This window comes from Hetaerina americana, unplaced genomic scaffold, assembly GCF_022747635.1.
Source record: "Hetaerina americana unplaced genomic scaffold, ioHetAmer1.1.p SCAF_5, whole genome shotgun sequence".
NCBI lineage: Eukaryota > Metazoa > Arthropoda > Insecta > Odonata > Calopterygidae > Hetaerina > Hetaerina americana.
In genome coordinates, this window is record NW_027287095.1 from 68,168,495 (window position 1) to 68,183,645 (window position 15,151).

Sequence of the window (15,151 nt, forward strand, 5' to 3'; positions counted from 1 at the left end):
TATGTGCTATTCTGGCGTCCCGTAACCTCAGTTTTAATATATTAGCATTGTTCTGAGTTTGCAAACATGTCTTAGATCACTTTGCGAGTACATTCTATGTCAGTGAGACCAATAGTATAATGCCTTACACAAATGGAGGTTGAAAGCACATTGTTGAACCTAGACATGGCAGTGATGCCATTACTTTTTGTTCAACCAATGTGTACTTTTAAATTTGGCTGTCATAAAAGTATACTCGAGTGTAAATACAGGATGCAGCAACATAACTTCCTTTTTTCAATTAAGGTAGCATTTGAAAAAAGGAAGTTATGTTGCTGCACCCTGTATATGAATTTTTAAACAGGATGATTAATAAAAGACTAAAATGATTTAAATGTAGATTTGACTACACATAAATGATAAACTAGTGGCATTTCCTGTATGGAATTGCTTTTGATTTTATTCTGTGTAGTTTGGTGTGATTTTTGGCTTCATTCTGAGCCCTCTACCCATTGTGGTTATAATGTGATAATTTGCTGTGTTGAAATTCAAGTGCATTATTTACACTATAAATGTAAAAATTTTTATTTATTAATCAGTAAATGTTATAAAATCACTTCATCAAGCAGAATTCACACTCTAATATTTCTGTTCTTAATAAAATAATGATGTGGAATTCTTCTTATTTCAGATTTTGGGCTGGAGGTCCTAGCGGACTGGGTTGAGCAAACCAAGTTTCCGTGGCTAATGTCAAATGTAATTGACAATGAGACTGGCCGACCTCTTGCAGATGGGAAGATCACCCATGTGGTCACATGGGCTGGGAAAAGAATTGGCTTGGTTTGTGGAATTAATTCATACACCTATATAATTCATATACCTATATACTTGGTGTTTCTGGTCATTAGAAGTTAGTGTCAAATTTTAATTAACATTAATCTCATGATAGATCAAATAAATCCATGATCCAGCCTGTGAGAATAGAGTTACAAATTTTAGATAATCCGATATAGACTTAGTAAAATAATTTTTCCATGATGGCTATAGTTATCACTAGAAATTCTCATACTACAATATTTTGTAAAAATCATATTATTTTGTAATTCTCTCTTTATTGATCATTTTCCTACAATTTTGTGTTCAGCATGCCAAGATTGCATTGTAGTATTATTCCTTAAGAGCTTCTAGTTGGAATTGTTTAGTATACATGTTCTGTTGTGAATTAATTGACTCTCTTAACCCTAGAGTTTTGTTTAGGTATTTAGAATATTCAAGGTCTAATGAATGGCAATTGTCTTCCACATGTTATCCTCTTGATAATATAAGAGTACACCCTTTTGAAATATCTGTTTCATTTATATATTGCTCATATACAAGTAAGGAATTGAAAAAAATGTATTAATGCTAGTATTAGCAACTTTAAGTCAAGATGAAAAAATAGTGCTTAGGGAAAATATTGGAGGGGATATTTTTAAAGCCCAGGCCTAAATTCTTGACTAAATATTTGCAGATAAAAGTTATTTAAAATTGTTCACAATTAATATAGCCATTTCAAACAGCATCAATGTTCAGGGCACATCCAGTTGTCGCATTCTTTGCAGTATTTTCTTGCAAATTTATTTTGGGCTTGGCTGCATAACTTGTGGCATCCTCTCCTCCCATGTTCTTTTTTGTTTCTAGAGGTATACTGTTGAATTGAGGCCATGAATAGCATTTAGCTCTCCTTTTAGTTTTTACGAGAACATCATGGATTTCAGTTCTTTGTTGGATTTGTGGTTGATTAGTTCCTGAGTTATTTATTCAATAAAATGATGGATCTTGTTTTTTGATTGTTTGTTAGATCATTTATCTTGTGGATTGTAAAAATATATGGTGGGTCATCAATGAATATTTCTGGAAAATTTTTTTACAATATTGGTCCAAAACATCTAAACTACATGTGGCTATGTAACATGATGGTATCAGAAACAGACAAAAACACTTGCAATTTTCCACTTAAATTTTTTAAATACGGTCTAGTTTTGGTGTACTACCCCATTTTCAAGTTCTTGCTGGAAAAAGTTCTTACTTGAGAAGGTGTTGTACACTGAAACTAGTTAGTATTAAAGAAACTAAAAAGTGGAATATTGAAAGTGTTATTCTCTGTTTCTGCCATCATAGAATGATTCCACCACATCACACCTGAATCTTTATTGTTCATGATGATATCAGGTTATCTTTTGGTCAATAGAATCCCATCCATCTTCATTACATGCATCGTTGAAAGGCAGTATGATGCCAAGATATTCCAATCTTAAAAACTAAAAATTGAAGCATTGATGTCCTTAAATTTGTATTTCAGATATTCTTTTGAGATTTCCTTTTAATTTTTTGCAAATATCAAATGGCGGTAATGTTTTTCTCTCGTTATTTCCATGCTAAGGTAAAGTTTGAAAATCAGTTTTTATTTGTGAAACGAGGTCTGTTCAAAAAGTATTGCGACTTTTGTGTTTTGTCAAAAATTATTTATTTATTCATGGATATCTATTTTGTCCCCATCAAAGTAATCCCCATTAGATATTACACACTTGTGTCAACGTTTTTTCCAATCCTCAAAGCACTTCAAAAAATCATTTTATGTGATCTTGTTCAGCTTTTCCTTCGATGCAGTCTTTATCTCGTCAATCATAGTGTAGTGTTGTCCTTTCATGTGCCTCTTCAGTTTCGGGAACAACAAAAAGTCACTGGGGGACAGATCTGGGGAATACGGTGGCTGCGGCATCATTAGTGTGTTGTTTTTGGCTGAATATTCGCGCACAAGTAATGATGTGTGAGCAGGGGTGTGTTCATGGTGCAAAAGCAAATTTTTGTTCTTCCACAAATCTGGGCGTTTGTGGTGGCTTGCTTCGCACAAATTGCACATAAGTTGCTGGTAATATTCTTTATGTACCGTTCGACCCTGTGGCAAGAATTCATGATGCACCAAGCCCCTGCAATCGAAGGAAACTGTTAGCAAAACTTTCACATTCAACTGAACTTGGCATGCTTTTTTATTTCATTACCATAAACCCATGATTTGTCACCCTCTGGAGCAACTTTGGGTCGTCAAGGACAGTGTCCAACAGCTCATTAGCAATGTTAATGCGTTGCTGTTTTTGTTTGAAATTGAGCAATTTAGGTACAAATTTTGAGGCGATCCTTGTCATGCCAATCATTGGTAAAAATCGAAAGGCACAAGCCAATCGATATGTTTAGGTCCTCAGCAACTTCTCTAATGGTGATTCGACTAGTGGCCAATACTATTTTCTTCACTTCATCAATGTTTTTGTCTGCTGTTGACGTGCTTGGGCGTCCGGCATGCTCTTCATCGTTCACATCTCCTCGGTCTTCTGAGACATTTTGTACCACCGATAAACATTGCTTCAGTCCAAGGTGGCTTCTCCGTATGCCACGGTCAACATTTGGAATTCGTCCGTGAACTTAATTTTGCTTTTCACACAAAATTTGGTACAGATTCTTTGATCTATTTTTTGGAGCAGGCAAAAGTCAAAGTCAAGCCAAAACACATCCAAGCAAAAGAGCTCTCAACAATTAACTGAACATTCAAAATGGCCAAACTTTTTGGCATAAGTACCAACATAATGCCACAAAAAAATCAAAAATCAAATATATGTAACCCGCGAAAATTCAAAATTCGCGATACTTTTTGAATAGACTTCGTATTAGAGTCATTTTCATAAAAATGTCAAGTCAGTCTAAGAGCAATATCTTGGTCTGAATTATAGCCAGTAACCCTTCCAATGGTTCAGAACAATAAACTTTAAAATTGATTGTGTATGCATAGAATCCATGTAAGCAAAAATATCGATGCCGTACTTGACTGGTTTGCATGGGAAAAATTATCAATAAGTGTAGTTCCAATTCGACATGGAAGTCAGGGAAAGAAGAGAAGGGGCTTCTAAATTGTTCTCTTTAGGATCTGATTGTTGACCAAATTTGTTGTATGTACTGGCTATACTTCTTACCTCTTCACAAATGTTGTCATCCAGGTCAATTTGATTCACCTCAGTCATCAGGCCTCAAATTTGATTGCATTCTTCCAGCTATTTCAACTTTTTTTTAGCATCCATTGATCTATTCAATATCAAAATCTATAAAATAACCATGAAGAGTACCTCATTTATGCTATAAGAGATGAAGATGAAGTAAGAATTTATATTTAAAAAAATACTAGTATTGTTGGTTGCATGGAGGACACCTGCTGCAGCCAAATTTTAATCCATTGTAAGAGTGCTGTAATTCAAGTTTTAAAGGCAATAAGCCATGGAGCATGAACTACGTTAATCAAAGTAAGGCACAAAAAACTTAGTATCATCACCATGGACTATTATTTTCATACATTTGACTTCTTTAAGGTTAATTTGGTCAGGAATTTTGTAAAACGAGTTAGTTCAATGGTAAAATTATTAGCATAATGCAACTCCAATAATTTGTATGTACGTAGAACAGTCCAGCTTCAATCCTTTTGCAAATGTGGTCACCTATGCTTAGTGCCCAAAAAATTAGGTATATAATCATTTACTACCATGTTTGCACAGATGCATAATTCATTGAATTGCCATGAAAGAAAAGAGGTTTTTAATTTTATTACTATGATGAAATGGCTGGTGCATACCTTGAAAACAGCAACACACTGGTATGGATGATGATAACCTATTGCAGAGTTTCTTGGAACATGGTTTAAAGCATAATAACAATCATGAAATCAATCTTGTGCATAATAAATACATTTATACCATTGTTGAGTAAAGAAAACCTTTTCTGCTCATTCCCAACTAGACATTTTGTCGTGGATTGAGAGATGATGATGCAGTAATGCATTGGGATTGAGATGACATGACATGAGGCATGGAGGTGAGAAGCAAACAAGACTGCCACATTAACTGTGAACATTTTAAAGTGTAATTTGTCATCTTGTTAATGCAATTGTTTCTCATGGACTTCTATAGCTTGCCAAGTTAATAATGAAAACTGTTGCTCTGCTTTGCACGGATGGGATTGCACTGCTGCGATGTATGCAATATCGTCATCTGGAATGATTAAAAGGGAAACCTTAAAATTTCTATCCTCTTGTCTACTAACCTATGCATAGTCTCTCATTTCAAGTAACCAGAGATAAATTGAAGCTAGAACTTTCCTTATAACTTGTCCATCAGACAAAGGTGATATATCACCAGTTTTATTACCACAAAAATGAATTTTCTAATGAAGCAGTTTTTTTTAAAGTATTTAGTTGTTATTAAGCATCACATCATTAAAATTTAGCAATGTAATGCTCAAGTTGCAATATGTGCTGATGCCTCTGTTAAATCAAAATGAAGCCTTGTATGTAGGCTGCTAAAGATATTGGGTTTAGTGATGTGACTATTATAATTCATACCATTTAAGTAAATGTTTTTTAATTAAGTAAAGTTAATTTTTGTGTTTGCAATGCTTTGTTGGAAAAATTGCATAGATAATTGTACAAAATAATAGAATGTTGCTTAAGGTTTGTCATTACATATTTGAGGGTTTGTCATTAGACCAAAACATGGCTTGTCATCAAGTCAGTGTTGGAGGAAATTATCATTTGTCTTGTTAACAAATTGATGTGAGTGAATCAATTACACCATGCATTTCTGTAGTTTATTTCCAAAAATATTTTCTTCATAATATAAGGGTATAGAGAAAGGATATGATTTGAAATTAGCAATAACATTGGAAGTTTCTTTGGTATATATGGCACCAGCATCAAAGGATCACTTTTCTTTGTTTCTTGTCAATGCAGAACAATTTTGCCTTCACTTACTTCACCTGTCTTGCTGCGACAAATTCTCAAATGATTTGACTGGCTCTCCAGTACACGGGGAAACCAACAGGGAATAGAGATGATGTTATGCACCTGAAATTAAAATTTTATTAGTAAGCTTGAAGTGTTGTAATAAGCATGTGTCATTCAGGAATCATTTTGGTATTCTTATGGCAATTTTAATATTGGGTAAATCAAGTTATCTAGACTTCTGAGAAAAAATATATTGGCCTATGGAGAAGTGCATAGCATTCATTTGTGCTAAATAGGTCTCTCTTTAAGCGTAAAGAGTCAATTAGAGGTGACCCGTAAATATAGCCATATAGCATGCATCAATCCATAGACTTTTGTCTACTGTAGTCACTTTCCTCTGGTATTGGTGGCAAGCCAGGTTCCTCCACCCTTAGTGGAATGAGAATTATGTGCCATTCATATGAAACCTAAGCCTAAAATAATAAATCTCCTCAGTAGTATTTTTGTAGGATTCTATGATGAATATTCTTTTATTTATGAGAAACCATGAAAGTTTCAAAATTAGGGTGACTGTTGGCTTTGGCATCATTTGCTACCGGCTGAAAATAGAGTAAATCTTGGTCTCTAAAATACCCAAGTAGCCACTGAAAGGCAGGTAATTTTAAAATAATTGTTGTAGAAATGTGACACATTTTAAAATTCAAGGGACCCAAAAAATTGGGCTTAAAAATGAACTTAGATTTCTTATGATATTCCATATTTGAACCAAAATTATAGTGACATTTTATTGATCCATTTAATAATACTGAGCTGACTAACATTAATAATTTGATAATTCAGCTATTTATGCTTTGTTGCTCGAGGCAAATAATGTGTATGACATATATTTGCTAGGGGTTAAATCTCTGTAAACCCTGATTGTGTGGGTGTTTGTGACTCAAGAGGGCTACTGTGGATCCTGAGTCAGTGAATGTGGGCATCCATGTTGTCTGTCTTTTATTTTTTTCATTTGTATTGTACTTACTACAATTGATGGTTGCCTGCTACGGAAGCTAAATCCCTGTAAACCCTGAGTGCATACATGATTGGGACTCATGAAGGCCACAAACCTGAGTGAGAGTGTTTACTTTTACTTTGTGACTTAATTTGTTATTTTCATTTCATTTTATTAATTCATTTTTTAAATTTGATTTTTTGTGTACTTTTTTATCCACTATTTTGGTCTCAAAGAGTATAGTCCCTTAGGATTTAGGCTCTTTTTGTGTTTTATGAAAGTATTTTTGAAATGATACAGTTTTTGTGGAGTAATATTTGAGTACTATATGAATATAGCTGTCTGAGCTCCCGAAAAACTTGACTACTGTAAATGTGAGTGCTTCAATGTGCGGACAATCTTAACTATGCTTTATGTGTGCACAGCATAACGTCCCATTGACTCTTCTGATGAGAAAGCATGCTTTTAATCATCCATTATAAGACACTAGAGACATAGAGATCCAGGCAAAATTTATTGTATTACTTCTCTCTGTTTCCACTCCCCACCTTCAGTAGAGAGCATATGGGGAACTGTAATTGAATTGGTGACATGAATGGTCTCTGAATGCACCAGGAAGCAATTCAACTGTGATTTCAAAAGGGCTTCAAAATGAGAATGAGAACTTATTGATATTACATACTTATGTTCTTTAGATGATTATAATTTATACATGCTGGCTCCCACACCTCAGGAGGCTACAATTCTTTCTTTACTGAACACCCTCCCTCTTAAAGTCTAGGTATTGACTGTGAAGTAACCTTGACTTCTCATTTACCTGGCCCACTGATTGAGAAAAATGGGTAGAGGTTGAATAAAATGCTTAGAAAACCCTAATGGGAAGTAACATTACTGGAGTAGATTTGGGTAGGACTCTTAGCTCTGCTTGAGAGAACCCTGAATTCAGTGCATGATGCACCAAAAGCATGAGTAAATTTTTTTGATAAGATCTAGTGATTCTAGGTTAAGATGCTGCTTCTGTTAATTTCAGCTCTCATTTTATATTAGTTGACTGTAAAATTGACCAAAAGTATGTTTAGGGTGCAATGGAGTATTTTTTGCTAGGAATAGAGAGAAAAATGCCTTTATAAGAGTAGATGCCTTTGTAATGTTGCACACACAAGACTTAGTAATTGTTAAATGGTTAGTAATACTATGCTTTTGGGAAAGAATTTGAAATGAATTACATCTTTTTCTGTCACAGGATCTAATCATGGCTTCAAGTTTCATATTGGACCTATTTTGATTTCTTCACATGATGAGCATTTTTAAAGGCCTATGCTTTAGTTTGGTGGCTACTCTGAACTTTGAATTATGTCATTTGTATGCATGAAATTTAGTGGTGTCAACAGGACAAGGTTTTACAGTATAGATAAAAAATATTTTGGTTCCTGTGTATAAATGGTCATTGATGTAGGTGACTTCTCAGTGGAAGTGGCCGTTTAAGCAGGCTTGATGGTTATTCCAAAACCTGGTTCTTGAAGAGGAAGAGTACTGGTTTAGGGGTAGACCGAAATTCTGAAAATCTTGTATGAGATGAAAACAGGAGTGTTGCATGTAGGTAAGAAAGGAATTTGTAGGGTGAATTTCACAAAAGGCAGAGAAAGTGGATGGGGAAAGAGCTTGTGGGATGTGGAAGGTTTTGAATATTGGCTTGCAAGAAAGAGTGAGGATGAGAATAGGCATATTAAAAATTAAATGCCATATATTTAGTTGAATTATGAAGAAGGAAATTACCAAGGCTAAACTAAGATAAGGCAAAGAGACACTTTAAAATTCAATTAATTTTTAATAGTTTTCTTGGACCATTGAAAACTTATAGTTATCTGCCTACAATGATGATCAATAAGTAATACATGTATTTAGAGAGAAAAAAGAATGAAGACATTCTGAGCAACTCTTGGCACTTGGGTAACTGAAATATAAAGTACTGAACACATGCACTTTAGTTTGATCTGGGCTGCGTGGGATGTGTTTTCTGTTACCTGTCTCTATGAGAATGTGATGTTTAATGCATTGACTAAAATATGTGGTACTTAGGCGGTGTTGCAAGGCAATGTATATTAAATGTGAATGCAATGCAGCATGTGAACATGTTGTTGTGATCCATATGGTTTTGAATGCAGTGTGGCGACTTGAATGTGAAGTGCTATGTGTAATAATATCACTCATGAGCAGTGCATTTTTTCATTATCCAATTAATCTTGCAATGTGATTTTTAAAGTCAAGCATTGCTCCATCAAATGATTTAGCTAATTTTTGAAGGGGATGAAATTTTAATTTTTGAATATGATTAAATTTTTAACACTTAAGTGTGTCATCTCCTGTTTCATTATAATGCTGAGTGTAGTGTATTTATTTTAATATTATTTCATTACTTATAATTTAGATGGGGCTTGTTGAACAAGAGTGGTTGGAAACGTTAGCCACAATTAATCCCGAAGAAGTGACTTTTATTGATTTTGTAGAAGCTGGTAAAAAGCTTGGAGCTCAACTAAAAAAGGAGGTAAGCTACTATTCATTACTATTACTTGAATTCTGTATTATAAGCTTGTAGTGTGGTGATGTCAGTTGTAATACTTGTATAGCCATTGTGGTGTTGTTATACATACAATGTGAAACCTCAAATTGATGAATCTAACAGTTTCAGGCTTAACTTGGTGGAATTCTTTCATGGTGAGGTGAAAGAAAGAGAAAAAACAACTTTGCACTTCCACACACTTTTTTAATATAACACGACCATGGTTTCGATGCTGCGCATCATCTTCAGGTGGAAGATCTTCAGGACCTGAAGATGATGCGCAGCATCGAAACCATGGTCGTGTTATATTAAAAAAGTGTGTGGAAGTGCAAAGTTGTTTTTTCTCTTTCTTTCACCTCACCTCAAATTGATGTTCACAAGAGACTATTAAAAATATATGAAAAATCAAGGCTAATAAGAAAAGATAGCAACAATTTTCCACTAGATAATTTTAATGGCATGACCCTGTTTTGATATATTATATCATCTTCTAGGCTTATTAAACTTGGAAAATGGGTACCATCTTTTCGTATTATGTTTGAATGCCACTAAATCACACCTGAAACTACTCAAATCAAGGCTAGCTTGAATTGAGATCAGGTTGAAAAATATTTTGTTTTAGATGTTAAATATCCTTCCATACTATATTTAAGTAAATAATATAAATGCAGTCAATTTGTTTATGGAAAGAGGATAATAAATGTAAGTAATTCAACCCTTACACCGAAAAATTTGAAGTAAAAGGCACAACCTCTCCAGTACAATGGAACCTTGAATTGAGTTTTTGAGGGGACTAATGATAAAAGTATATTCAATCATGGTTAATGTGAAATTGAAGGCTGAAAGAAAAATTATTTGAAGTGCAATTTGATGTCTTATTAATTTAATTTAATTCTTTGTCTTTAATTTAACCTTGCAGAATTATAATAGACTAACATAAACATAATAAATTTGTTTGCACAAATAGGTACCATAAATTTAAATGAAATAAGTTTTTATATTGAAAAAATTGTGGTATGAAAATAGAAAAACCAATTTTGCATTAAATTGAAAAACAATAGCAATAATTGGAGGAAACATTTAGGTATCTTTCATCAACATTTCACAGTAGCTGTTGATGGATTGAGGGAGAAATAATGATGATGTGTCACTTCCTCATTGTCATCTTAACTGCTAGCCTATATTTGAGGCGATACATGTGATCAGTGATATTATAGTGTGAAATTCATTAAATAACATGCTATTCACACCTATTCTAATGCCACAGTTAAATGAATCCAGAGTAATGTAAGGAAGTTTGGCTGATTATTCCTTAAATACACATTAGCCTTCTCCTTCAGTATTATGCCTATGCCTTGACTATTAGGTTCAGTATCATCAACTCCTAATCACTATACCAAACCATTCCCATCCATTTTAACCAACTCGTATGTTCACATACTTGCTTTCCAAATGTCTAAAAGCAGTTTCCGGTGTACCAAGATTTGGGGAAAGGTGAAAATATTCATTACATTAACATATAATGAGTGGCATCACTGCTGCCTGTCAAATTGATGCGATGAAAATGCATTTCAAGACACTGCTGGGTATTGAAAGCAAATGTAAATAGTTTCATGTACCCAGTTCTTAGTGGGCTAGTGATGTCTACTGATTGAAAATGGTTGCATTTAGGACTTAAAAATCTGCCTTCATAATAAGTTACTAGTGTCCCATTATGGTAAAAACGCTCATTATTCACTGATGTTTTCAACAAGTCTCCATTTTTTCGATGTTGGCAGAAACTCATTTTTGTCAATTTAAACTGATAGGCAAGTGTACCTATCTCAGCTCCTCAATTCTCAAATACACAATGCATGTTAATGATGGAAATCTATTTCCTTTCAGGGATGTGATTATGTTATAGCATTGACCCACATGAGAACACCAAATGACCGAAAGTTAGCAGAAAATGTTGATGAGATTGATTTGATTCTTGGTGGACATGACCATGTGTATGAAGTTCTTATGGTATGTATTTTTTTTAAGTATTAACGATATATTAGGGAGCATTTGATAAATCATTTATTTATTATGGTAATACCTTGAGGTCTTAAGTTTTATCAACTTAAATGTTTTGATCATCTTGGTTGAAAGTTCCTGTCACTTTGATGTATGAGAAGGCAGGAATCAGAGGGTAAAGTATGGTAAATCTTCACAGTAAAATCACCTGTACCGAAAGTTCATTTCTGTGCACAAGCCAGGAACTTTCAGCCAAATTATAATTGCCCATCATTGGTCAATTTGCCATGTAACAACAGATTATATGTACCCTAAATTTGGAATTTTGCACTGAAAGAGATACAGTGGGTAACTTTTGCGATGTGGTAGTCTGTAGCCAGGAAAATTAGCTGTATGTTAATTGTGACCACATTAAGGCAAGAATCCTGTAGTATCCCATTTAATTGATAGTGTTAATGATTCATTTAAAATGTCAGTGAAATATAAACAGGATGATGTAATAAGTCAGTAATTTTTTTCAATCTATTTAATCTATGGGTGTAATCTATATCTTTTAGTGGACAAAGTATGAAGATAATGTTGAAGAAACAATGGAAAAATTGTATTGGCCTTTCAAGTTGTTGTGAACAAAATATTCATTACCCTCAAGAATAATTTAATTTTGATAGAGCTATGGGCTGATCCTTAAAATTCTGGTTCTGTCTTCCTTTTTATTCACTCTGGCATCCTTATCACTGGTCCAACTCCTGCAATAATAATGGTTTTCTACAAACTGATGTGAAAATGTCCTGTAATTTTTTTATAATGGTTTTTAGGGTATTAATAAGAGGGTAAAACATATTTGTAAGCTTCTGTGAATACCAATGAGAGTTAGTGTAGCCTGTTGATTTTTATAAATTCATTTGAAAATGAGTGTGCTTGCCGCAAAATACCAGAGTTATGGGAAATTTAGAGAAAAAAATTTATTTGATGCCTTTTTTTATATGTAGTTTGCATTTAACAAATTGCAAATTTATAAGTAAAATTTTATCAATAATATTAATTTTACTCTGTATTTTATCTTGCATTGTAAAAATGTAATTGACTCCCACATTATAAGAATTTCCTGAGACTTGTTTCTCAAAGACTAACAGCCAAATAGTTGGCTCATGAAGAGCCTTCTATGGGAATGCCACTACAGTTACCCTGCCTATTTTTCATAGGATTTGTGATTTAGAGTGTTGAAATCGAAACTAAACTAGTTGGCTTTTCCACATAGACAATTTTTTATTTATGACCTAAGTTTCGTTATGGTATGACATTGTCGGGTCAAACCTGACGATGTTATACCATAACCAAACTTAGGTCATAAATAAAAAAATTTTCTTTGTGGAAAAGCCAAGTTGTTTATTTTCAATTTCAATAGGAAGATTTTTCACCTAGTCACGCCAGACACGGTATTTTTGGTTTGATTTAGAATGTTTTATATTAAATTTGCATTTTTTTATAAGACATAAAATAATCAGTAGAGGTGGCACAAAGTGTTAAAATATGAGATTAACCAAATGTAAAAATCATTTGCCTTGCACATGATTTGAAATTGACATAAATTAAATTGAAGGCAAGTTCACCACAAAGATCCTTCAGCTACAGTTAAATAGGTATATGGATTGTTGAGCTATGGCTTCACCTAAGAACTTTTTTTTCTGTAGATGATTGAATGACAGAAGTAAAAATAGAAAAGTAATTATGAACTTAAGGTTCGCAATAAAATGGACAGAGTCAATTGGAAAATCACTTTATGGAAGACTGACTCAGGTAGGATAAATTTACTCATAGTCATAATGCATACTTGAATGCTTGTCTTGTTTTTTACTCTGACAGGTTGAAAATAAGTACATTGTGAAGAGTGGGACTGATTTCCGACAGTTCTCCAAAATCACACTAACCTTCCCGAGTGGTATTTCAACGGGGAAAGGAGCAGTTGATGTAAAAATTGAAGAGATAAATGTAACATCTCAATTTGAAGAAGATGAGCAACTTCTCCAACAGCTGGAAAAATACTCTGGTATTTGATTAATTGTAATTTAGTACTTTTAAATGTATTTCCTTGCAGTGTCAGAAAAAATTGTTTTACAAATTCCTTTAACAAGGGGCCTAACTACTGTACTATTTTATTAGTTTTGTTATTGCATTGAAGATCTTTTATATACAGTCAAAGATGCAAGAGTCAGCGTAATCATTAATAAATAATAGATGCAGTTGTCAAGGACATTAAAAAAGGTTATAAATGTTGGAAAAAATGTTTAATGCCTAACAAAAATGCAGTATTAAAAGCCAATCATTCAGTATTTGCTTATTTCCTAAAAAATTAATCATCTTCTGCTTTAATTTTAGCTTTACTTGCCTACATCTAGGATGGCTCATGGATTTATGGTAGCAATTTGACCCTTACAATTATTATGAAATTCACAAATCTGTCTGGAGTACTAGTGCAGTAATATTAAAGTTATTATTGTTTATGTGTATTTTTTTAAAATCTCTTCTTTTCAAAAATTTATTTTTAATCTTTTAGCGGGAAGGTAGTGAAAGTCATCAGCATGTAGAAAAGTGAAAAGACTAGTTACTAGGAGAGAATTTTATGCTCAATACAGATATCATTGACCCAGGAGATGCTCATAGATCTTTTTATTTGTTATTTCTTTTGATAATGTTAATTTAATATTTACCACAGTTGGCAAGCATGAATTTTCTGGTGCAGTTAATGATATTTACAGGAAACAGGAATTTCATTTGTTTCAGTTTTTTGCTGCAAAATTATAATCATTGTTATTAATTATAATTAATGATTATAATCAAAATTATAATCATTAATTATCTGTCATGTGAATAAGTGTGTGTGCATTTTGAAAATTTGTGATCCCCCCCAAGTAGTGTAAGTTGATTAATCAATTTGTATATGCACCTACGCACCAAACCAATCTACATGCACATTTTATTTCATATTAACTAAGATTGTGTAGAAAGATGTTAATTTTTTACTTTTAAATTAGTATTATACTTAAGCATTCTTAAAATGCATCCAGGCACCTAACAATGCAAAGCATGAAGATAGGCAATTTTATAAAAAAAAGGTTCAAATGCTTTTGAAAACAAGTCTCTTAATATTACTTTAAGTACATAAAGTTTGCGTGATACTAATGTTCATAGTAATTGATTCAATTGGTGAAAAGTTAGAACTAATATTTATTCTTAGTGCTTATGGGAAAAACGTTTTTAAACAAATATGTTTGCAGATATTGTCTGCAATCAACTGATATTTCAAGCTCCATGGAAAATCTACGTGCAGGCCCTTGTTCTTCAAATATCTATTTATGAATACATGCATATAACTTATACTTCTGTGACAGCTGGAAAATTAAAGAGTTGAAAAACATGTGAATGATGCTAAATAAGTGTTAATTTTAAATGTAAACAAATATAAATAATTCATTAGCCATTCTATTTTATTGAGCAAAATTAGACCTATAACTTACCAGACCTGAATGTTTAAAAATGATTTCTTGGCGTTGACTTATTTGAAGTGCTTATTGGAATCCTCAGGATTTTCACCTTTGAAGGTAATGATTGACGTTTTGTTATTTTGGTGTGATAGCTTGTTGATCTAATGAATAATGAGGAGGCTTTTGATATCCTGAGTAAAGAAAGCGAAAATAATCCCTTTTTACCCCAAATATTCCCTCAGCCAATCATGGAGACCTGCAATGAAAAAGATTCAACTTCAGAGAATCAGCCAATTGGACAGTATCTGACTGCATTGAGAGTGTATATAAATGGAGCA

General features: G+C 33.1%; 1 protein-coding gene across 3 annotated transcripts in view; it reads left to right on the plus strand.

The window, feature by feature from the left end:
* The window catches only part of LOC139693578 (mannosylglucosyl-3-phosphoglycerate phosphatase), a 56,039-nt gene that overhangs the window by 22,075 nt on the left and 18,813 nt on the right, over positions 1 to 15,151 (plus strand). For all 3 annotated transcript variants that reach the window (XM_071591787.1, XM_071591788.1, XM_071591789.1), the window contains 4 exons: positions 671 to 819; positions 9,202 to 9,318; positions 11,218 to 11,340; positions 13,195 to 13,378. In XM_071591787.1, coding sequence (XP_071447888.1) covers positions 671 to 819; positions 9,202 to 9,318; positions 11,218 to 11,340; positions 13,195 to 13,378 — 573 coding nt within the window. The remainder of the gene's footprint in view (positions 1 to 670; positions 820 to 9,201; positions 9,319 to 11,217; positions 11,341 to 13,194; positions 13,379 to 15,151) is intronic.